This window comes from Marmota marmota, unplaced genomic scaffold (assembly GCF_001458135.2).
Source record: "Marmota marmota marmota unplaced genomic scaffold, marMar, whole genome shotgun sequence".
Taxonomy (NCBI): domain Eukaryota; kingdom Metazoa; phylum Chordata; class Mammalia; order Rodentia; family Sciuridae; genus Marmota; species Marmota marmota.
This window is the reverse complement of record NW_026000119.1, coordinates 5435590-5459097: the sequence shown is the minus strand read 5'-3', so window position 1 is coordinate 5459097 and position 23508 is coordinate 5435590. Positions and strand designations below refer to the sequence as shown.

General features: G+C 36.4%; 1 protein-coding gene across 2 annotated transcripts; it reads left to right on the top strand.

The window, feature by feature from the left end:
- The first annotated feature begins 1852 nt into the window (after window positions 1-1852).
- Window positions 1853-22873, top strand: Fgf5 (fibroblast growth factor 5). 2 transcript variants are annotated; one of them, XM_015499187.2, is made up of 3 exons: window positions 1862-2792; window positions 11279-11382; window positions 21881-22873. In XM_015499187.2, exons 1-3 carry the CDS (start codon window positions 2429-2431, stop codon window positions 22226-22228), a joined length of 816 nt encoding a protein of 271 aa, XP_015354673.1. In that variant the 5' UTR covers window positions 1862-2428; the 3' UTR covers window positions 22229-22873. The 2 variants fall into 2 exon arrangements, with proteins under 2 accessions (XP_048640731.1, XP_015354673.1); XM_048784774.1 differs by lacking the exon at window positions 11279-11382 and having other exon boundaries at window positions 1853-2792; window positions 21881-22102.
- The last annotated feature ends 635 nt before the right edge of the window (window positions 22874-23508 follow it).

Sequence of the window (23508 nt, the reverse complement as noted above, 5' to 3'; positions counted from 1 at the left end):
TTGCCAAATTTAATCCCTGCCCACAACAGCTACCCGTCCCATCAGCGGAGATTCTCCTCTTCTTACATCCTGGGTTCCAGAGAGTGTACCTTTCACCTTCCATATTGAGGTAGACTACAGCCTCAGCATGTGTCTTGACCCTCCTGGGTTATGAGACAAGGTCTTTGTTTTTGTTTTCGGTGCTGGGGATGGAACCTAGGAACTTGGCAAGCTATACTCCCAGCCCCAGACAAGAATTTGCTCCTAAACTTGGCTTTTGCAGGGGAACAGACTGATACAAAGACTGCTGTTTCAGTGCAGGTGAGGTTCAAGAAGCTAAGAGAAAGGAGAAAAGACAAGAGATCAATCGGCTCTGGAAACCAGGACCTCAGAGTTCTCTTGTCCCTCCATTCCACTCTACTTTAGAGAAGGGATTGATCCAGTATTTGGGACAGGAACTCATTCAGCAGGAGGAAAGGGAGAAACAAGAGACCAGATTTACTCTGGAAAATCTTTGCCACTTTAGGCAAGTGCAGTAGACTGTGACATAGGAGGGGACTTAGTGATGGCACTCAGAAGCACCAACATGCCTTAAACCTTGACAGCTTTATCACAGACACAAGGGCATCGTTTTAGAATGCATAGCACCCAAGTCTGGCATCCTATGATCTATCCTTCATCCTGGAAAGAGTCACTTCAGTCAAGAGGACCATCCTCAGGGATCATATTACTGTTCTCAATGTTCACTTTAGGTTTGCCTTGAAGGATCTACTACCCTGGTTAAGCCAGAAACACAGCTTGCACTTGAAACAGTAGAAAGAATGTTCAGCCTTGGACAGAATTTATATAGCATGCCAGGGGTACTGTGCCCCATGTTATATACCTCTGTATGTGATGTGCACTTTCTTCCCCACAGTGGCTTCCCTGTGGTCTGTTTTACAGCTTCCTTGATATTAAGTACTCTGAACATGGAAAATTTCCAATTCTTAAAAAATCTACATATGTTTGATATGCTTTTCATTATTGAGACAGGAAATCTTAAGCGGATGCTTAATAATGGATAAGGCCATATCTTAGCATCAACCTTGGCTTATGCGAATTGACATTATCGGTCAGTATCACAGCCTTTTCATTAAAATGATCAATGAATAATGTATCAACTTAGTTTAAACCTTCAGATATATTTTCAGACAGAAATATTCCAAGAATGCAAGTCAGGTATATTTCTCAGATAAATAAAAGTCGGGGCATTGCGAACAGGGAAATTCCCTGTTCTCAGGTTTCCTGAGGTTGAAATCCAGCGCGCGCGTCATTAATCATTCATTGGGGTCGGTCCTTCTGTCAATGGCAGCTCGGAGTAAGCTGAAGCGAGCCTTTAGTTAATCCTTCCTGCCAAGGGGATCTTGGGGCGAGAGAGGACAACTGGGCAGCCAGTCACTTGTGTTGGTGCCCAAATCCAATACCCCTACCCTGGGTCTGAGGGCTCGCCCTCGCGCGCGCGCGTGTAACAGCACAACTACCCATCAGAACACAGTCCCAGAAGTAAAAACAAATTAAGCATAATGTTCAGCTGCGATCAAGAGTTTGTAACCGGAAAGCAGCTCAAGTCCTAGCTTAATGATCCAGGGTGGCTTTTCAAATGCTGAATCAACCCATTCCTTAGCTCTTTAATGAATCAGTAACCAGCATTTTCTCCCAACCGCGCCACACCAAAAGCCTTTCCAAGTTGTGCTGCGAATCCCTGTTGGGTTCCCGCGGAAATCACTTGAAGCTGTCCGAAGGGTCCCCCGGGGAGGGGCAATCTATTGGGGTCTGCTAGGCAAAGGTGAGAAACCTGAAATTCGGGTCGCGGGTAGGCAAGAGTGTCTTGCTGGGACCCGAGTGCGCTAGAGACGTGGAAGAGAACGAAAACCCATTTCCACGTTTCCACCCTTGGCTCCCGTCGGTGTCCCTGAAGGACTCAACTGCTGACGCGGAGCTGAATCCTGCGCGGCGTTGGCCCCAGTTGCGGGGGGCTGTGAAGCGCGTGAGAACTGCTGGGGTTCTCGGCCCTGGTGTGGGCGCACCCAGCGTCCGGGGTGCAGCTTCTCTCTGCCTGGCTTCTCCTCCCACTCACTCTCTCCCATCTCCTCCCTCCTTCAACCCCCGCCCCCGGGACGGCTAGGCTCCCTCCCCGCACCGGCCAGTGAGTACACAAAGCGGCGGGTGAGGGGAAGCTTCGCAGGCGTGCACAGAGCAGTGAGATCACTGGCGTTATAAATATCCCAGTGCCAGCGCCGAGATCCGCTCCGGTGGCCTCTCTCTCTCCCCCCACTCCCTCTCTCTTCCCCGAGGCTATGTCCACCCGGTGCGGCGAGGGGGGCAGCGCCAGAGGCACGCAGCCGCGCGGGGGCTACAGAGCCCAGGAGCAGCCCAACAAGATGCACTTAGGACCCCCGCGACTGGAAGAATGAGCTTGTCCTTCCTCTTCCTCCTCTTCCTCAGCCACCTGATCCTCAGCGCTTGGGCTCACGGGGAGAAGCATCTTGCCCCCAAAGGGCAATCCGGACCCGCTGCCACTGATAGGAACCCGGGAGACTCCGGCAGCCGCCAGAGCACTAGTGGCACGACGTCTTCCAGGTCTTTTCCTGCCTCTTCTTCCTCCCCCGCGGCTTCTCTGGGCAACCAAGGAAGCGGCTTGGAGCAGAGCAGTTTCCAGTGGAGCCCCTCGGGGCGCCGGACTGGCAGTCTCTACTGCAGAGTGGGCATTGGTTTTCATCTGCAGATCTACCCGGATGGCAAAGTCAATGGCTCCCACGAAGCCAATATGTTAAGTAAGTTGCTTGATCGCCTACAGCACATGTCCTAGGCGGGCTATGGGAGGTTCCAGAGGGACAACCAGTATTCTTTGGGCCACGGGAGCACCTTCTGGAGCCCCATCTCCTGGTACGCAGCTGGTCCTGAGAACAGCCGGGTGGGTTGGGTGTACGTGCATCTACAAGGCACATTCATACGCACTCCTCTCCTGGGCTGGGCATGAGGAATGGCGATTCCTGAGGTGAAGGTTACCCAGAGACGGGTGCCCAGACAGGCACCTTGTTTCCAGGATGCTGGGCCCCCAAGATGATCTTCCGGCCATGCCTTCATAAAATCCCCCCAAATTTCTTACTTTTCCGTGTTCAATTTCTCTTTACTTTCTGCTTATGAACTTTGTTGGTATTTTTCATTAGGCATCAAAGTGCATTGCTTTTCCCTGTACATAGCTGAAGTTAATTTTTTTACAGGAATCAAATCTCAAATACTTCCCTTCTCCAGCCATAACCATAAATCCCGAATTAATATAGTATATGTTTATATTGCACATATGTATATACATAGGTACGTGTATATGTGCATATAAATATATATGGAAAGAGGCAGGGGGAGGGCAGAGATTTTGCCTGAAGAAGGCGGCTATCTGGAAAACTGGACACGTTTGGAGAGGGAGATGTGATGGACATTGCAAGTATTAACTCCAGTGATGTTTAACAGTTTTGTGTCTTGGGACCATGACAATATCTCTTTAGAAGTGTGGACATCCTTGGTCTTGAAGGACATTTAGGGGAAAGTATTTTAAAAGAAACAGAGAGGTTCCATTTGTTGTGGGTACAAATTGTGCAGGATTTTTTTTTAATCAAGTTCTTAATTTTCTTTATGAGTTTTTTTCATTAGCATTCTCTTTCTTCCTCCTTTCTTATCTATTCTTCCCTTCCACTCCATCTGAGTTTCCAGACCATCACAGCCACTCCACGTATTCCCCTCCCCGCTTCTAGGCAACTAAGAGAAGAGGTGATTTGGGGCTGTGCGGGGTAGGGGGGTGGATTAGAGCAATCCTCTGTGAGGCTTTTCCATGGTAGGTTCCAATCGCTTTTCCAGAGGGGGTTTGTTCAGCAGAAAAATCCATTACTGTGGCCTCTGAGATATCCAGGAAGAGCTGAAAAGTGACCAGGAGATAGCGCTGCCTACTCACCTGGCCCTGGAGTCAGTCGGTTACTCTCAGGTGTATCTGACTTGTTCTGCCTCAGACCTAAGACCCCACAGGCCAGTAGACTCCTCAGGCTGTGGAGGAGCGCAGGCTTCACTACCGGGCTGACAATGTGGCAGGGGCCTGTGTAGCAGGATTGGAAGCGCACATATCAGCGGGTGGCTGGTTGAAAAGCCTCCTCCGGTGGGTTTTAGAGGGCCCGGTGTAAAACCTGGAGGTTTACTCCAGGACAGGAGCGGTTCCACGCTTGACTCCTGAACCTCTTTAATCCTTTGGGGTGGACTCCAGCTGACTGCAGCGCACATGGTGAGATGTCTGGAGCACCTAGTCCAGAGGGCTCTACCCACACACCCCAGGTAATCCAGCACGCTTCTCAGAGGAGCCTATGTTCATATTTTAGAGTTCATTTTACTCTGATCAAATAACTCCCACTTTTGGTGATAAAGGGTATCGTCTGTTGGGGTGAAGGCAAATTTTCTGAAATTTCAGGGGTAGCTAGAGTTATACCTGTTTTAGTATTTTTATTTATCCTTCTCATTTGGTCCAATTTGACTCTGTTTCATCAGACATCAGTGGAGCTTATTCTCCACTTCCAGCAATCTTTCCTCCTCTTATTTATTTATTTAAACAGGAAAACTTTCTCTATTCCATTCTTCTTTCAGGTTATGCAGAAAATCAGCACCAGCAGGATAATCTTTGTGTGCTCAGGCGAAGACCCTCTACCTCCCAAATTAGCAGGCAGTAAGCAATAAGTTAGAGCCCAGGGAGCTTAAAAAAATGTGTCTAGGGTGGATTTTGGTGTGCTAGGGATCTCTGAGAGTAACATTCATTCCCTAGATAATCACCCTATTCTCCTCAAAGACAAGACAGGAGTCAAAAATTTTTTTTTTTTTTTTTTTTTTTTTTTTTTTGCAGTTTAGGCCTTGCTAGTAGAGGAAAGTTGTGGGAAGGGAAATGAAAACAGATCAACAAAGGTAAAGAAATTACCACTACCTGTAATTTCCAAGGTATAATTCATTTTAAAATCCATGTCAAAAGTTACCTACAAAAGAGCAGGAATGTTTTCTAAACAGTTTCTAAATAAAACTTTAGATAACAATTCCTAATTTATGCCAGTTTTAAACAGTCTTTCAGAGTTTTAGTCTATGTCTTTCATATGACTTTCTTTCATTCACTATTCATTCATTTATGCACCCAATATGGTATGCCTACCTCACGAAGCAGGATGTTTTGGTTACTTTTGTGCAGTTTTGTTATTATTGTTTTGTTTTGCCTTCCATAGATTTTTCTCACAGAGGAAAGCACAACTTATACATTCATGTCCTAGTGATTGGCTGCTTTGTCATGGCAGGAATGTTAATCCTACTTTGTAAAATTTGCTACCATTGTTCAATGAAGAATGTATATAGGATGTCTCATGTTTTGTAGAATGACAGGTAATTTGGAAATTTAAAGTGGGTCTCTGCCCTTACATAGCTGTGAAAGAGAAACAGCATCTTGCTAACTGCTGTTGATCATTTACCTCTTTGAAGGCAGCACTTGGTGGTTTCCTGATATTTATGTAAACTAAGGTGTTGGTCCTGAACTATTGTTTAGAACATAGGAAGAAACATTTGTCTAAGTCTCACAAGAGAGACTAAGCTGGGTCAAGGGCATATGGGGTACATCACTTTTCTTTATTATCTAATTCTATTGTCTGTGAGTTGGCAGTGACAGGAAAAAATTCTTTTTGCTATAAACCAATTACTTCAGGAAAAAAGCCAAAGTTTTAACATGAAACTTCATTTAACTGATTCTTTTAAATATAATAAGATTTGTTAGATGGAACATATGTTTCATAATTTTCATTTGATAATGAATACTTTTGCAAATTGTGAATATTTCCTAATTTAACTATCAGAAGCACTCTGTGGTCGTAGATTTTGAAACATAATTTCTTTAAGTGTATCGATTAATACAGTCTTAGTTTCTCTTATAAGATGATAATTCCAAGTTTTGAAGACAGGAAGTGGAATCAAACTTACTGTATAGAAACATTATTATAAGGAAATAATGGGAAAAGATGAAGAAAGACAAGACAAATGATAAGATGCAACCATTACACAGAAACACAAGGTTTGCTTTAATTTATATGTTTTCTTTTTCTTTTTTTTATTGGTTGTTCAAAACATTACAAAGCTCTTGACATATCATATTTCATACATTTGATTCAAGTGGTTTTTGAACTCCCAATTTTACCCCAAATACAGATTGCAGAATCACATCGGTTGCACATCCACATTTTTACATAATGCCCTATTAGTAACTGTTGTATTCTGCTACCTTTCCTATCCTCTACTATCTCCCCTCCCCTCCCCTCCCATCTTCTCTCTCTACCCCATCTACTGTAATTCATTTCTCTCCTTGTTTATTTTCCCATTCTAATTTATATGTTTTCAAATTTAGTTTTAATACAGTGCTTCTGTTGACTTCTCTTAGGTCACTGAAGAATAAGAAATCAATACAGAAATGAAAAGTTTAAGGCTGGAGCCACACAAAACCAAAGCAATCACATAAAATATGAAAATTATAATAACATATTTTGACTAATTGAACCCTCAATTTTACTGACTTTTTAAAAAATCTGAATTTACTATCAATTTTGGTGTTATGTAGAGTCATACAAACTAGAGGGTCAGTAAAGCCTAGATAAACCAGAATCTGTATTATCTGTGCAGAAAAACTCAAGTAGAGATTTTGTTACAAATTTAATCAATAAAGACTACTAAATTGAATATTTCAAGATTCACATTGATAACTTTGCACAAAATATCTGTTGCTGTAAGGATACAAGTAGAGAAACTTCAGTTTTAAATATTTTTCCTTGGGAATTTTCTGATGGGTTGTTGAAAGCTTCTGAATACATGGGATGAGATACCTAAGTTTTTCTATGTTTTATTCATCAACTCTAATACTTGTATCTGCTCAATACAGCACTATTATATTAAAAAATCTATAGAGGACTAAGTTTAAAAATCTAGATAGGTGTTTTCTTATTGAAGTAAACTTACTTCTTTAGGAATAACTATCCCTGTAGGTAAGTGGATTAAACTGTGAGCATCACCTGAGAGATACCAAGAAATTCTTGCTTTCTTCAACCTGGATGTCAACCATGAAATTCTACCAAAAGAGACTACCTCCTTCTTTTAAGCATTGCCCTCTTCTTTTAATACACTTAAATAGGAACATCATAGTATAAAAATAACACACTGTCTACTAGTATTTTAATGTGAGATAATTTATATTGAGCATCTCCCCACACCATAGGAGTGGGCTACAATAACAGAAGAGTGAGTACTAAAACATGTGTCCCTCCATGAGCACAAAAGGAGTTCTATCAAAAGAAAAAGAGAGGTAGCCAGTGGTCAAAGAAGACAATTCAATGTAGCAGACACACATTGACTATCTATGATCTGCGACACAAGTTTTGTTTCCCACAATTTTGTGTAAGGATAAAGTTTTGGCATCCATAAGTTTCCATCAAATTTATGATCACAAACTCCCAATGACAAGGGTCTGGAAATCACTGAAATATTTTTAAAAAAGGTCAATGTTAGAGAAATGTTTCCTGGGATTTACCTACATGTGATTTAATGCAGATGGCTATAAAATATGTAGAATTCTTTAATAAGTTACTGAGATTTGGCATAGTAAAATAGATAAAATAGGCTTGTGACCTCTTGGGGTAGGGGAGCAAGAATTTAAGGTGTATGTGATGCCTGTAGAATTTGTTCCAGTATTCAAGAAAATAAGGCATTGTAAACTCACTGCTGACATTAATGTGAAAATTATAATCTTAACATGTCCCCAATGTTAGTCCTTAATTACACTGAAATTTAAAAGGTCAAAACCAAAGTTGCCTGTTTGAAAAACAATTCTTTCATCTAATTTCATCTTTTCTCTTTCTTTTCTTCTTCATTATATTGAATAGAATGGTATATGTGAAGGTAAAAATATAATTTTCTTTTTTTAAAATATTATTTTAGTTGTAGATGGACACAATATCTTTATTTTGTTTATTTATTTTTATGTGGTGCTGAGGATTGAACCCAGTGCCTCACTCATACGAGGCAAGCGCTCTACCATTGAGCCACAGCCCTCGCCCCTAAATATAATTTTCTTAAAATCATAAAATCTTTCCATTCTTAGGTAACACCTCATTTTGTAAGAAAATAAACTGTGCAATATGTAATAAAATAATAACTTTCACAAATATTGTTTTATCTTCCCCATATTTAAAATTCATTGCAATGCAAAATGTGCATAACATGCATACAGAATGTATTCTGTGTTGAGATACAAGTTAAATGAGTCAAAATGGGTCTTTCTTAAATAATAGCGTATACTAGCTGTCAGAAAGCAATAGTTTACTTAGGCAAAGCAGTAGTATTTTTATTCAGTAAATATTTATAAAGTTCTTTTATCTCAACATCTTTAAAGTTAGGCTTCAAACTCATATTGTACGAAAATTTTATCTTTAATACTAACATACATTTTTTATTAATATACAATCAGTTTGCATTTAACAAACCATGTAATATCACAGAGAATGGAATCAAGAACATCTAACACTCCAAAACCTTGAGTAAATTGGGAGAAACACAACCAAGTCTCTTTCTCTAGCAACTCCAAATTGTCTCTTTTGTATTTATCACCCTACATATTTGATTTCTCATGTTTTCCCTTTCTTGTTTTATTTTAGTACTCACAAGCAGGTCCCCAACAATAACTAATGCACTAATGATGTTTTTTTAATATCATTCTGTAATTCTGATAGAAATAAAACTTTATAGCAGATGTTTCAGTTACATTTTAGTAATAATATTAAAACATATTGCATCTCTGTAAGTTAACTCTGTAAAGTTAAACATACTACTTTTGCACTACATGTTTACTAAAGCAGATATATATATATATATATATATTTATGTATACTGCTATCCACGTAGTTTATAAATTTACCTTTATCAAGCATTTTCTGTGCTTTGCTACTATTCAATAAAATGACAATGTTTCTAAACCTTTCAGTATGTAGTTCAGTCCAATAATTTTTATAGAAAAATCTATTATAAATAGATGAAAACATTTTGAAGGAAAGAATGTATGGGAAAAAAGTTTCTTTAATGGTTTCTTTCTAAAAGCAAAAGTACTTCCTTCAAAACGGTTTTGTGTTTTTCTATTTGTATATATTAAAAGAAACACTAATACATCAGCAGCTTCAGTTTTTCTGAGCTGTGTTTTATTTCCTTTGGTCTAAAAATGTTTATAACAAAAATAGTTTTTCAGGTATTCCCTTTTCCTGATGAGCTTTCTTTTTTTTTTCTGTGTTTATTTTTTTTATATTTTTTTTAAATTTATTTTTTTATTGGTTGTTCAAAACATTACAAAGCTCTTGACATATCATATTTCATACATTAGATTCAAGTTGGTTATGAACTCCCAATTTTACCCCAAATACAGATTGCAGAATCACATCGGTTACACATCCACATTTTTACATAATGCCCTATTAGTAACTGTTGTATTCTGCTACCTTTACTATCCTCTACCATCCCCCCTCCCTCCCCTCCCATCTTCTCTCTCTACCCCATCCACTGTAATTCATTTCTCTCCTTGTTTATTTTCCCATTCCCCTCACAACCTCTTATATGTAATTTTGTATAATAATGAGGGTCTCCCTCCATTACCATGCAATTTCCCTTTTCTCTCCCTTTCCATCCCACCTCATGTATCTGTTTAATGTTAATCTTTTCTTCCTGCTCTTCCTCCCTGCTCTGTTCTTAGTTGCTCTCATTATATCAAAGAAGACATTTGGTATTTGTTTTTTAGGGATTGGCTAGCTTCACTAAGCATAATCTGCTTTCTAATCAAATATTTTAAAGAAACCAAATTGAATAAATAAGCAGCAGTATTTGTTACAATTAGAGGTGCTCAGCTTCCAATGTGCAATGTATTTGCTCAATAACTTTTTTCATATGAATGTGCTTATTTTCCTTCTTGTAAATTCAATAATTTTACATGTACTTCAAATACTCCAGAGAAAGACTGCTATTGCAAGAAATCAGGTAAACTTTTCTACTTAGCAGAGTTTTATGGTTATCCTAAATAAATATGTATGCTTGGAACAGTACAGACTGGAGTGTTGAGGTGTTGTTTCCTCTCTTCTTCCTTGCTTTATTCTTTTTTTTTTTTCTTTTCCTTTGTTCTTCTCTAGGATAGATCTTTTTCTAGCTCTAGTGGACTACATCATTTCAGTCTTTTTTGTTTCTCTGCAATTTGATGTAGGTAACCAACATAAACATTATGTTTTTCTCATCTCTGTAATACATTATATGTGAGTTTATGATAAATAGGTAGCCTTTTCAATTGTATGCATATTATAGGTTTCATCTTTTTAAAATACTCTTGTGAACTGTGATGAGCAATTCTTTTGACTCAGTGAGTGTGGACTTAGAAAGTATTGTAGCAGAGAGAGTGACATTGACTTGATAATGCTAGATATGAAATACAAAATATAAATAATAATGTAATAAAATATCTCATTAATTTTTTTCAGGAAATGATTCAAGTACAAGATGTTTAAAAACATAGTCCATAAAACATGTGTTAAGCCAATGTTATTCATAACGTTTTCAGTATCTTGTTATGTGTAGTCTTTAAATGAGCTACTTGCTAAATAATTGAATACTGTATATATTTATTTACATTCAAATTGTGATGATCAGAGAAGAAGGATTTATTTTTTTATAAATATTGTTTTCCAGGCTTTCCAATGGTTTATATTAATTTTGAGAGCACTTTATGACTTTAATGTTAAAAATAGCATGTTATCTTTGATGGAAAAATAATGGATAAGAATTATTTTTTAAAATATTTACCAAACGTGCCTTTCTAATTCTTTTAGAACCTGAAAAGATTCTATTGCCAAACATAGTCTACTAAAAGCAGTTTGCATTTGGAAAAAAGAAAAAGGATTACTGATGATGCAAAATCAGATTTTTTGAATCTTGAAATTAATTATTTTAAACGAATACTTGAATGATAGCTGTTTTTTCCATATTTTTATTGGTGCATGATAATCATAAACTAGCTGTTTTTTTAAACAAAGTGAATGTCACAAAAATAAGAATGTTAAATACTAAATTCTTTTTTTTAACAGCAGTAATAAAGAATGGCAAGAATCTATGTAGAAATTTAATTCTTCGCAATGATATATAGAAGAGTCTGTGTTTTATTTTGGGATTTCTGTCATCCTAGGTATTTTGGAAATATTTGCTGTGTCTCAGGGGATTGTAGGAATACGAGGAGTTTTCAGCAACAAATTTTTAGCGATGTCAAAAAAAGGAAAACTCCATGCAAGTGTAAGTAGAACCACTTTATACTTGTTCAAGGTGTTATGGAGATTTTACATTTGTAACAAAGAATCAATTGATCTTCCAAATTGGTAGAAAAGACAAATGCCTTGCTTAGAGTATTGGTTTTTGGTAAAATTATACGTACATAAAACCAAGAGAATTCTATGTGGGTCTCTAATCATTTACTATTTTATTGACTTGAAAAGGTATTAGAGTCTATAAAAAGTTTTCAAGGTGAATGTATTTGGAAATAACTTTTTCAAAGTGGTTGCCATCTTTTATTTATAGAAGGGCCCAAATGTGGAGTAGTATTGCAATACTGCATAACATTTAAAATTTTCATGTTTGTGGAGATGGTGGATGTTCAGTAAATGAATTTCTTGTTTAATCTTACAAACTATTTACAATGTTAAAAAATCAAATCTAAGTAGCATAACATATTTTCATATTAACAAGTAGGAAGGGAAGAAGCCGGTAATAAGAAGTCTTTAAACTTCCATGGAAATTTTTTATTTGATGAATTTGAGGAATTTTTCCCTTGTATTTTGTCACATCAAATATAATGACTTCTTAATGCTATAAAGACTAATTTTGCACTTTAAAAATTGCTTCACATCACTTACAAGGTTTGGCATCAATTTATAAATTATTTATTTTTTTGCTTTGTTATTAAAACACCCTTCACATGGGAAATATTAAAACATTTTAAAGGTAATAAAATACATGTAGCTTAGCTTTCCCACTCTGATTCTGTTTATTTATATTACTATGTATACATGGCACTTAAAAATGATTTATGTTTTCTCTGTGGTATACTAACTTTTTTCACATTAAATAATTTTAAAAATTTTTCTTTGAAATTAGTTCTTTAGCTCATATTCTTTTTAATTCTTAATAAATGAATTGTTGAAATATTACCTTTCCTATTTTCAAAGTGTATGGAACTTTTAGTTGAATGCAGCTAATTGAAAATTACTATTTATTATTTTTATTTTATGTAGACTTTTGAGAGTTGCGCTTTGTTAAATGTGTAAGACCTTTATAATTTTTCTTTCCTTTAGATAAAGGTGATTTATTAATAATTTTGAAGGATTCTCTAGAGTTGGAGCAATTTCTATAGTCACTTCAGGTTTAAATGAATAATACATATAAAGTACTTAGAACAGTGTTTGTATATTGGTATTATTGTGTTGAATAAACACTACCTATTAGTATATGTAATAAACTAAAAGTAGTATAAATATAATAAACTACTAAAATCTTAGCTTATTAAGATACATAGAAAACCCCTTTGTTTCAAACTTTTTAATAATTCATTGCAAGAATTATAAAATTATTTACCTATTTCATATTCTGAACTCATTATTATGCTCTAGCAAGCTATAATATAGTATTTATAAAATAATTGTTCTGATGGAGCAATTAAAAATCTTTGATTTTTGTATTTATGTATTTTAAGGGACAAAATTCTGCATTACTGTGGAAAAAGACAAACATTTCATTTTATTAAAAAATAACATTTGATTTTTAAAAATCCACATACAGATTTTGAAAATAATGATTAAATGCCTCAGGACAGAGTAACTTCTCCCCAGACTACTTTAAGGTTGTAAAAGATTGAAACACCTTCAAAATCTAAGCATCAGAATAATATATGATGTACATAAGGAAATTTTCTCTCATTGGTTTGTTGGTTATGCATGAAAATTTTAACTTTGAAAATATTCTGATTTATGCACATTTATACATGCAAAAAATAGATTCAACTTGGACCAGCTTAAGGATAATTGCCACAGAAAGCAAAGTATTATAAATGGATGCCAATTAGAAAGGTCAAACTGAGAGGTTAGGATACATGATTCCTCTGTCAAATGCAAGTAACAAATTTCTAGAAATTTGACCCAAATGTCTAAGGATGACTGGTGGAAATAATGCAGATAATGCAAAAACAGCATCTGTTATTCTTTTTCATCTTGGCAGGCTAAAGTTATTTCATGGAATAATGACTTTTAAACAGTACAAAGCAAGTCTTGCTCTTGTCACTCACTGAAGCTCTTTGATATAAAAGTCATTCTGATGACTTTGAGCTGAATTGTAGATAAAAAAAATTAAGCCCTGTGATTATGTGGATTCTTTTTAAACCAATTGTTCAATCCCACTTTCTCTTATCTGAGCTTTTATTAGCACTTTCTCTCTATATGGAAACCTAATTAAATTATAAAGTGATTTATTTTTAAAGAAGTTGAATTCAGAAATAGCATTAATCCTAGCAATTATCACTTTTATGCCCAGCTTTCCTGTTTTCAGCTTCTAGGTAATAAACATGTTTAAAAAATTGTTTTCATAACTTAAATATGATTATTTGATGGAGTTTTGATTTTTATAAAATCACATCATCATCCTAAAGGCCAACAACTCATACTTTTAGGATTAGAAGTATAATTTGTGAGTTACTTTAAACTAATAATTGTGCAGAAGTATTTTAAGAGTTACCTTTAAATTTCTATCCACAAAGTAAATGTAGAGAGTAAGTGTAGAAATGTAAAATATTCATATAATCCTGGGGAAAGTAGTCCCCCACTGCACTGGGAAATATTCATGGATAGTTGTAGATTTTCAATTTGGTTTTTATAGTAACAATCAGAGTATTAAAAATTAGTTACCAGGCAGGGATAATGGACTTTCAGAGTCCTGTAAAAGCTCTTTCACTCACATTATCTCATTAGATAATGAGGTGAGGAAAGAACCTGAGATGTTAAATTATTTTCCTAAGGTCACACAGTTAACAAGTTATTGAACCAGAACTATATCCTCTTACAATGTTCTGTCTCTTTTTAAACACTGTAGTGCTTGGAATATAAAAGTTAGCTTGAAATAAGACATTACATTTTGGAACCAATTGCATTGTTTTCATGTATTTACAAGGATTAGTAAGTGCATGGCTTAATAATATTTTCACATAACCTATAACAAATGAATAGTATGGCATATCCGTGGAATATTTATAGTATTTTTAAAATACTAAACAAGTAAATAATTTTTGGATATGTAAAGTTGCACATTTTCTTCTAGCTCTCTCTTTCTGATTCCAAACACTTTTATTGTACTGACTTCCCTCCATCTCTGCCCCCCTTTACGTCTCTCTTCCAGAGAGGAAGAGATGTGTCTGCCACAGAACGTATCAGAGACTTTTACAAATGTCGGTTATCCAATGTGATGATGTGTGGCTTAGGGGAACCCTCTCAGTTTGAACTTTCAAAACAGAAAAGATCAGTTTTGTCCACAGAAATCTTTTAGTAAGTGCTTCATCTATCATCAGCGGACCCAAAGATGTCCAACTGAAATAGCCCAGAGTGAGTAGATTTAGCCAACATGGATGCGGATTTCATTTTTATGCTGAGTTTTTAAATTCTGTAAGAGAAATTTCATTTGAACTTTAGTTGTGTAAATACGCTGGGCTGGCTGTTCTTTCGAGTCTCTCATTCACATCTAACTTTCCTTAAAACTTTTGGTTTACTCTAAATATACAACACAGTCAAATTCCTACCATGCAGGTATTTTCAGCATTCTTTACAGGATGAAGGTGTATGGTCTTCACCTTGTCAAAATGTGTCAGGAATCATGGCGAGTAGGAGGAGATAATTGCTTCCCAGAGAGCCATGAGGGTTAGTCAGAGCCATCACTGTGGCCTCTGCTCTTTGTCTCAACACTTTCCTATGCTGAGGCACTTTCTGAGTCTGTCATTCTCTGTCTGTTTCTGCTCTCCCTCAGGTTTGGGATATTTACCGCAAAGACCCCTTAGAGAATCTTTCTAGATTCTTCTGTGAATGTGGTTAGATCACCAAGGCTGAACCCTGCTCCACTGCCTTACTGTGAAGAATAAGCACAAGGGTGCTTATTCTTTCTATTGCTTGGCTTTATCAACCAATAATGGTAGGAAAAATACAGTAGCAATCTATGGGATGATTAAGTGAAATGAGATAATACATATAGAACGCTGAGAGTAGTGCTGGACAAGTGTTCAGGGCTTAGAAGTTTAAACAGAACTTCCTGGCAGCTGGTGGACAATCTTCAGTCTCTTTCTTTCGGATTTTGAGGTCAGTTATTTAGAGAAGACCCCAGTCCTATTTATCATGGAAGTTATTCCCCTTGTATCTAGACTTTTTGTGCATACAGTGAATCCTTATCTATCTACTGAGTTTTCCTTTTTCCAAGGAACCTAATTTGAAAGCAAATTCCCAAGTTTCTGCTCTTAAAAGGCGAGGATTTCCTAGGGTCATAATCTTGTAATTCTTAGTGTCCATCTTTTCTCCCCTGCCTCCGGCCCCTGCCAAAATGAAATCCTATGAAAGGTGGTTATCATGTATTCTTTGGCATTTTTGTAAATTATGTGTGATAGCTCACTGTCTATTGGGGGAAAACATGTCAGCTTATTTTAAAGATCCAGAGAGAAGCATGTGTTGGAATTATTTTTGTTTCGCAGGGTTTTAGGGGATCATGTTTGGAAGGAAAGCTAATTGCAGAGTTTACGAAACAGGCATGGAATGTATGCTTGATCAGCCCTGAGCAAGGACTAGAACATCCTCCTTTCCTGGTTTCAGAGGGTGCCAGCTGGCTTGCTAGGATGAGAATCTGGGCTGGACTTCCTGTGCTGGGGGCAGAGTGAGGAGGAGTCAGCAGCCCCTAAAGTTGGGCACATTTACTGGAAGGGGAAATGGAGGCTTGAGCAATACTTATCTTCATCCTTAAAAAAATAACCTAATAAGCTTCTCTCTTCCAGTCAAGACCATGAGCTTTATCAAGACCTTTGCCTATGGGCTGGGGTTGTAGCTCAGTGATAGAACACTTGACTCACATGCATGAGGCACTGGGTTCGATCCTCAGCAACACATAAAATAAATAAACTAAAAAAATAAAGATATTGTGTCCATCTACAACTAAATGTGGGTATATACATATATACACACACACGTGTGTGTGTGTGTGTGTGTGTGTGTGTATCTTCGCTTCCTTTAAATTTGCCCTGTGTAAGTCTGGAGAGAGAGCCTACTTTAGTGAGGAAGTTTGCCTAAAGCAAGGGATGGTGTTACATTTCTCTGATGGTTTGGGAAATGGCACTTGTTATTTACAATTGTTTTAACATGAAACAACTTCTGAGCCAATAAGATCCCATAAAAGCTGGGGTGACAACCTTGGTTTGAATACTGTTATAGAAAGAGGTTTAGTCTAGGAATTAAAAAATGAAACCTAATTCACAGGCCCAATCTGGCACTGGATAAATGTGGACTTTAAGTGAACTGTTTTCTCTGATTGACAATCACATAATAGTATTTTAATAGTCATGAATTATTAGAAGAGGTAAGTAATATAGATAAGCCGTGAGACACACAGTAGTCTTCAATAGCCCGGGTTTCATAGAGCTATTAAAGACATCAGAAAGAAAGGTCCCATCTTCTACCATGTTTCTCCTGATGTGGTCCTTACCTCACCTGCATCAAAATCAGCTGGGATGCTGGTTGACCATAAAAGCCCAGGCTCTCACCTCACACTTACTAAAACATAATCTCTGGAGATAACTCATAGGATCTGCATTTTGAACTGGATTCTTTAATAATTTTAGTAATTCATGAAGTTCAGAAGAAGGATCCTGTGGTTGGTATTCCTCACTGTATTATTATGTTGGTTGTTATTAAAACCAGGTCTATATTTCTTTGGCTGTCTAATAGGAAGAACTGAGATGTAGAATGGGTAGATGTCTAATGTCAAGCAGGAATTATGGCCATGCTCTGGAGATATCATGGTAGGATAGGGCTACAACTGACCCATGTGGGGCTTAGGTGGTAAAGAGCAAAAAGCAGCCCTGAGGGTGCAAAACCCTCAGAGCAAAACCATACAAAATGGAGTGGGCTTTGGGTACCTGTTCAGGGCAACCTCATTGGTGGGGTTAGGGATAGAAATCAAGGAGCAATGAATGTAAATATAAAAACCAGAACTAGTAATGCATGCTGCAAGAAAACTTTGCTTAGAGAACAATGATCATTTTTATTACATTCTATAATAACATTTGAATTGGTGAATAATGTTAGTTCATAACACTTTAATTATTTAGATTTAGCTGATTATTTCTTAATTTTATAAGTTCTTTCAAGAGAAAGAGGCAAATCAAAAGAAAAAAATAGTGAAATAGAAAACTTCACAGTCTATGATTTATACAGGCATTAATGCAAATTCACTCCTATCTCCAAACCACTTTCATATACTTCCTGTTTACTTCTATAGTTGCACATAAATAAGAATTGGCATTTGCATAGCCTCAATTCATTCATTGTAAGATTCTCAATCATCATAGAACATGGTATTTACTAAGGAACAAAACTATGTTAAGGCTTTAGGGAGTTTTTTTTTTTTAAACAATGTTGTTTTAGAGAGATTTTCTACTTGGATTAATTGATACTCTGTTTAATTCCAATTTTGTAGAATAGTCTTTTCTGAAATATCCTAGGTAATCTTAAATTTTGCTTTCTTTAAAATGAATTTGAACTTTTAAAAAGCATTAATTGTTTAAAATATATTCTTCACTGTGAAGAGATAAGTAGAATCAAGAAAGTGATTCTTAGTTTGGACACAGTGGTACATGACTGTAATCCTAGAGGTGGAGGCCAGAGGATCACAAGTTTGAGGCCAGCCTTAGCAACAGTGTGATCCTGTGTCAAAGTAAAAATAAGAAAGGGCTGGAGATGTAAGTAGAGCACCCCTGGGGGTTCAATCCCCAGTACCACCAAAAGAAAAAAGAAAAAAAAAAAAGGAAAAGACAGTATCTTCTGATGAAAAAGTTCTTGTTTCCCTTAGCAGTGTGCTTCCCTACCTTGAAGTAATTTGGTTATTCCAGGAAACATAGTTTAATGTGTTTAAGTTTTATTTGTTTTGATAATTTGGAGTATAAGAAACTACCTAAAATTCATTGATTTCAACATTTTATTTTAATTTTATAAGCATGGCTTGTTGAAGGTAATTTGAGAGATGAAGGAAAAATTAAAGACAAAATACAGATCATGTAAATCATCAAATAACCTGGGAAGGACCATACCTCTATAAAGATAGAAACCACCATAGTGCTTAGGTGTACATAGTCAATAAATATCTATTATATTTATTATTAAAACTTATTCAAATTATATTTGAAATAAAGCGAAATGATGGGAGTTCTGGTTTCAGTAGCTTATTTGAAATTTGATCACCTCCCTACTTTACATCTTAACTACAGAAAAAGTCTGTATGCCATCCTTATTTTTCTATGGAAATAATGCATCTTTATTATTTTAAAGTGTATGGTTTATTAAAGAAATTTATAAAAGTCAAAGGACAATTTAAATATGAGAAGTAGCCTGGAAATTTTATTATGCAAAATTATCTAGTGGTAAATGTATATATTTTAATACTTACACCTAATACCTATGCTTCTTGGTGACTCTTTGCAATAAAGATGCTCCCGGCATGACATTACATGCAAAGATGTACTGCTGAGGGTCACAATCTTATTGGAGCAAGACTGCAAATGCTGACAAGATCAGTCAATCCTTCAAGAAGAAACTAGATCTCTTGGTGAAAAAAAAAAATTAGCTGAAGTAGTTTTCTCAAATGGTTCTGTTCCATCAGAGCTAGTAGACTTTTTCAGACAAAACATTAAATTAGAAACCAATTAAGAAAGCCAAAACAGTCTGACTGCTTTACTCTTGTTTTCATGTAGGCTTTGGGGTGGCTGAGGGGCTGTGAGTGTGTGGGTCCTTAGCATTCTGAATATATCTCTACTCTGTGGGACAATTAGATAACCCTTGAAAAATTGATAGTCTGACCAGCCTCCTCCTAAAAAGGCTCCTTCTAAGAAAGAACTTAAAAAATAAGAATCTTGAGGAAAAAAGGAGAACATTTTTTAGATAGAGCAATTTTAGTGGGTGGGGTAGCTAAATTTTTCACTATTCTGAGACACTTTAAGATGGAATTGACATTTTTTGAAAATATGTGATGGTGTGTGATGGTGTGTGTGTGTGTGTGTGTGTGTGTGTGTGTGTGACCATCAGCCACATTAACTGAAAAATTACATGTTCTTTAACATAAGGATAAACAAGGTTAAATAATGTAATACCTTTAAAAATCTGTCAACATTGGAAAAAGCGATTACTGTTATTTTTATAAAACAGAGGTAAAAGTCAGGTCAAGTTATAATGTTGTATATATACATAGTACATAATATAATGCATTATCTATACATATTCAAAAAAGTTATACAGCTATCTTTTAAGAAAAACTCTCCACCTCCGTCCCTTTAACCACTAAGCTATGGGCCCAGCCCCTATTCTCTTTTTAATGAAATGCTCTTTGCCTTTCTAAAATGCTTGTCCTGTTCAGGAGCCGGAAATATTCCAGATGGCTACAATTTTTATTTTAAAATAAAACTTTAAGATTATCTAATTAAATGGAAGAGCCATTTTAAGAGCTAAGCAGCAGCTATAGACAGATATATATACACACACATATTTAACTTGTAAGAAGATCTTTTAAATAAAAAATGATTTCTAAAGTGACATCATCCTTGCACTCTTAGCCTAGGCATAGGCTAGTGCGTTGTAAGGCAGAAAGAGAGAAAATCCACACGTTGAGGTGGTTCTTTTAACACACCTGCTCCTAGCCTGCTGGAGATCAAATCCAGGAGATCTACCAGAAGACGTGGAGAAGACCTAGGTATATAGCTTCATAGCCCGGAAATAAGGAGCTGTATTGCACTTAAATGTAAATAGCTCTGGTGAGTGTTGTACATAAGATAAATGTGCTGTTGTAAATGCTCTGATCCAGGTTGTCTTCTGTAATTGTCAGTACAAGTCCACAAGTCCATGAGTACTTCAACAGTGTGCCTAGTAAATTGCTTTGCATTATCTGGACTTTTGGGTTATGGTGTTATGATCTACATTGCAAAGTTTGACATTACTAGAAAAAGCAAGAGCAAAGGACACTTTTATTCCAGCATAGAACATCTTGCCTGAAATAGAAATGCACAGCTTTTTGTGTTTTTATATATGGGGGACAAAATATTTGGTATTTCTAACCCCAGTATTCTATGCCATGGAGCTCCATGAACCATAAAATGTAGGAATTTAGACTGGTAGACACATTCTTAATTCCTTGAAGATTATGGACTCTTGAGTTCGATGAAAGGTAAAGATCCCTTTCCTACTAAAATATTTCTATTTTCACAGTAGCCCTGTGGGGTAAGGCTTGTGGACAAGAGGCCTAAGGCTAAGAGCTCCAGTGGCAGAATTGGTATTTGGTAGCATGTCTGGCCCGACGCTCACACTCTTTCCCCTACCATACTCCTTCCAACCCTAGTTCAGCAAACCAAGCCCTTTCTGGTCTGGTATTGATCTACTTTGTCAGCCTTGTCTCTTGTTTTTTCCCTCATGCCTCCCACACGGAAGTCACACCAAACTGCTTAATAGGTATTCAAAATGTGACGCTGACCCTTGAACATACTGTTCCTGCTCCCGGAAAATTCTTTCTCATTTCACCTGCCTCCGTGACATCGGCTCAAATGTCAGCTTTCCAGGAAGACTTTCTGCCCTCTTCCCTTCACCTCTGCCCTCTTAGATGCCTTTCCTCTAAGTTGTCATTGTAACCTCTGAAGACTTTCTACTCATAATTTCACTTATTAAGCTGCACCATGAAGATGTCTGTCTGTTTGCTTCTCCACTATTGTGTGAACATTTCAAGGTCAGATAGTGTGTGTGTGTGTGTGTGTGTGCGCGCGCGTGTGTGTAAGATTTGGCTAAGGTGTTAATACTGACTCCAGTATGGTTTTCTTTCTACACTCTCTTGTATCACATGTTTAAAGCTATATTTTTCCAAAAGATCTCTTAACACATGCAATATTAATAGGGCCATATGCTACTCCTCACTCAGCAGCATGAATTACACTGATAACATTGAAAATGGATGCTTGTTTCAAAGGAACAGTTTGACCCCATTTCTCCAAACACAAATTTATGTTTTACTAGGCAATTGTTTCTTAATAGTATAGTTCTATTTATTTTCTTGGTGACCTAGAGGGGGGGAAATCCTATCTACAGATTTTTATCTATATGATTTTTAAAAAATCAACTATAAATGTCAAAGTTTTATTTAAATAGTAACAATGTTTTAATGTATTAGGAGTTCTTAATATTTAAATGAAGAGTTCAAGTTATCATTAGAATACATATATTAACATTGTGTCACCAAGTACATTGTGAACAGAAATCATAGTTACAAAGATGAATAAAGAAGAAATATGTAGATAAAAACAGGAATTTTAAAGCAACTTAAAAAGAAGCAAATATGTTTTTATAAAAGGGAATAAAGTAGGAGAGCGAGAGATCAATAGAATTCTTGGTTTTTCTTTTTTGGTATGAGACATCATATTTCATTACATGCTGAAAATATTGCAAGTTAAATTTTCTCTTTTTCCTCCATTTAGGCCAAATTTACAGATGACTGCAAGTTCAGGGAGCGATTTCAAGAAAACAGCTATAATACCTATGCTTCGGCAACCCACAGAACTGAAAGGACAGGGCGGGAGTGGTATGTGGCCCTGAATAAACGAGGCAAAGCTAAACGGGGTTGCAGTCCTCGGGTCAAACCCCAGCACATCTCCACCCACTTTCTACCAAGATTCAAGCAGTCTGAGCAGCCCGAACTTTCTTTCACTGTTACTGTTCCTGAAAAGAAAAAGCCACCTACCCCTGTCAAGCCAAAGGTTCCACTCTCTACACCTCGCAAAAGTCCCAATACAGTGAAATACAGACTCAAGTTTCGCTTTGGATAACTCTGATCTAGGCCTTGCCAGAAAGCATTCTTTTCCCTCAGGAGATTCTACAGGTGTCTTCAGAGCTCTGGAGAAAAATCTTCGGTCACAACTTTGGCTGGACTCACTCTGTATGAAAAGTCAGGTCATTTGTTTCAGTTTGAAGCAAAAACGTTTTTTTTGATAGGAATGGAACTGGAATTCCTTGTACTTGTAGGAGGAGCACAGCACTTCAGTTCAGAAAGCCTTTCGCTTTATACTTAGGGATATTTAGAATTCCACATTTTCAGAAAGTCAAATAGCCTGGACTATGTATTTTTCTGACTTTTTCAGCTCAACCTGAAAGAACATACATGATACATTTTTTATTTTTGGTTTCCAAAGAATATTTTGATGCAGATAAAATATTTTATTAACTTTTTATTTTTGTTTTTTTAAATTACCTCTGCATTGTTCATATTTTCTTACTTTTGTTATTTTAACTAATATGACATAAGCAATTGTTTTAATACTGTTTATGAATTATAAATGTGTTTATAGCTTATTTGTAACGTGGATTTCTTTTGCAATTTTCTATTCACTGCACTATTTTTATTTTTTAGCCATACCTCAGTTAATGTAAATTTAGTTTGATGTTTTAAAATGTTTAAATTCTCTTCCACAGCATCAAAGGCTCAGCTTGGATTTGTGTGTATGCGTGTGTAAATTTATGACATTATGTGAAAACCTACCTCTTTAATGGCTGGTTAGAAATTAAGGAGGAAACTAACAGTTGTAGGTAAGGAAAAGAATTAGAGGTAAAAGTACTCTAAGTTTGTAGCATTTATTGAGATCTAATTCTGTCTTGCCTTTGCTTCTCCTGTTATCTTACCCCCTGCCCTCATTCTGGAACAGCTGAAGGAATACATTTTATTCTGTCCATCAAGCATACACTATGAAATCGGAGTGCTTAAAAATACTTCTGTGACCCTCTGCAATGCTTGTTGTATAGATCCACAGGGAGTAACCACTTAGAGGAAAACGATGGAGAACTGAAGGAGATGAATTGCTGAACAGTTATCCATGTCAAATCTGGTTGTCAAAAAATGTTCTTATTATTCAGTCAAACATGCTTTGAGCTTCATATCCTAAAAGTAACCATTCCAGTGAATAGATCTGCCATTTTACAAGGAAATTTTATGCTACATATATATAGACATATATAGTATGTATATCTATCTATCTATCTATCTATCTATCTATCTATATATGACATACATATATAGATACATATACTATATATATATATATATATATATATA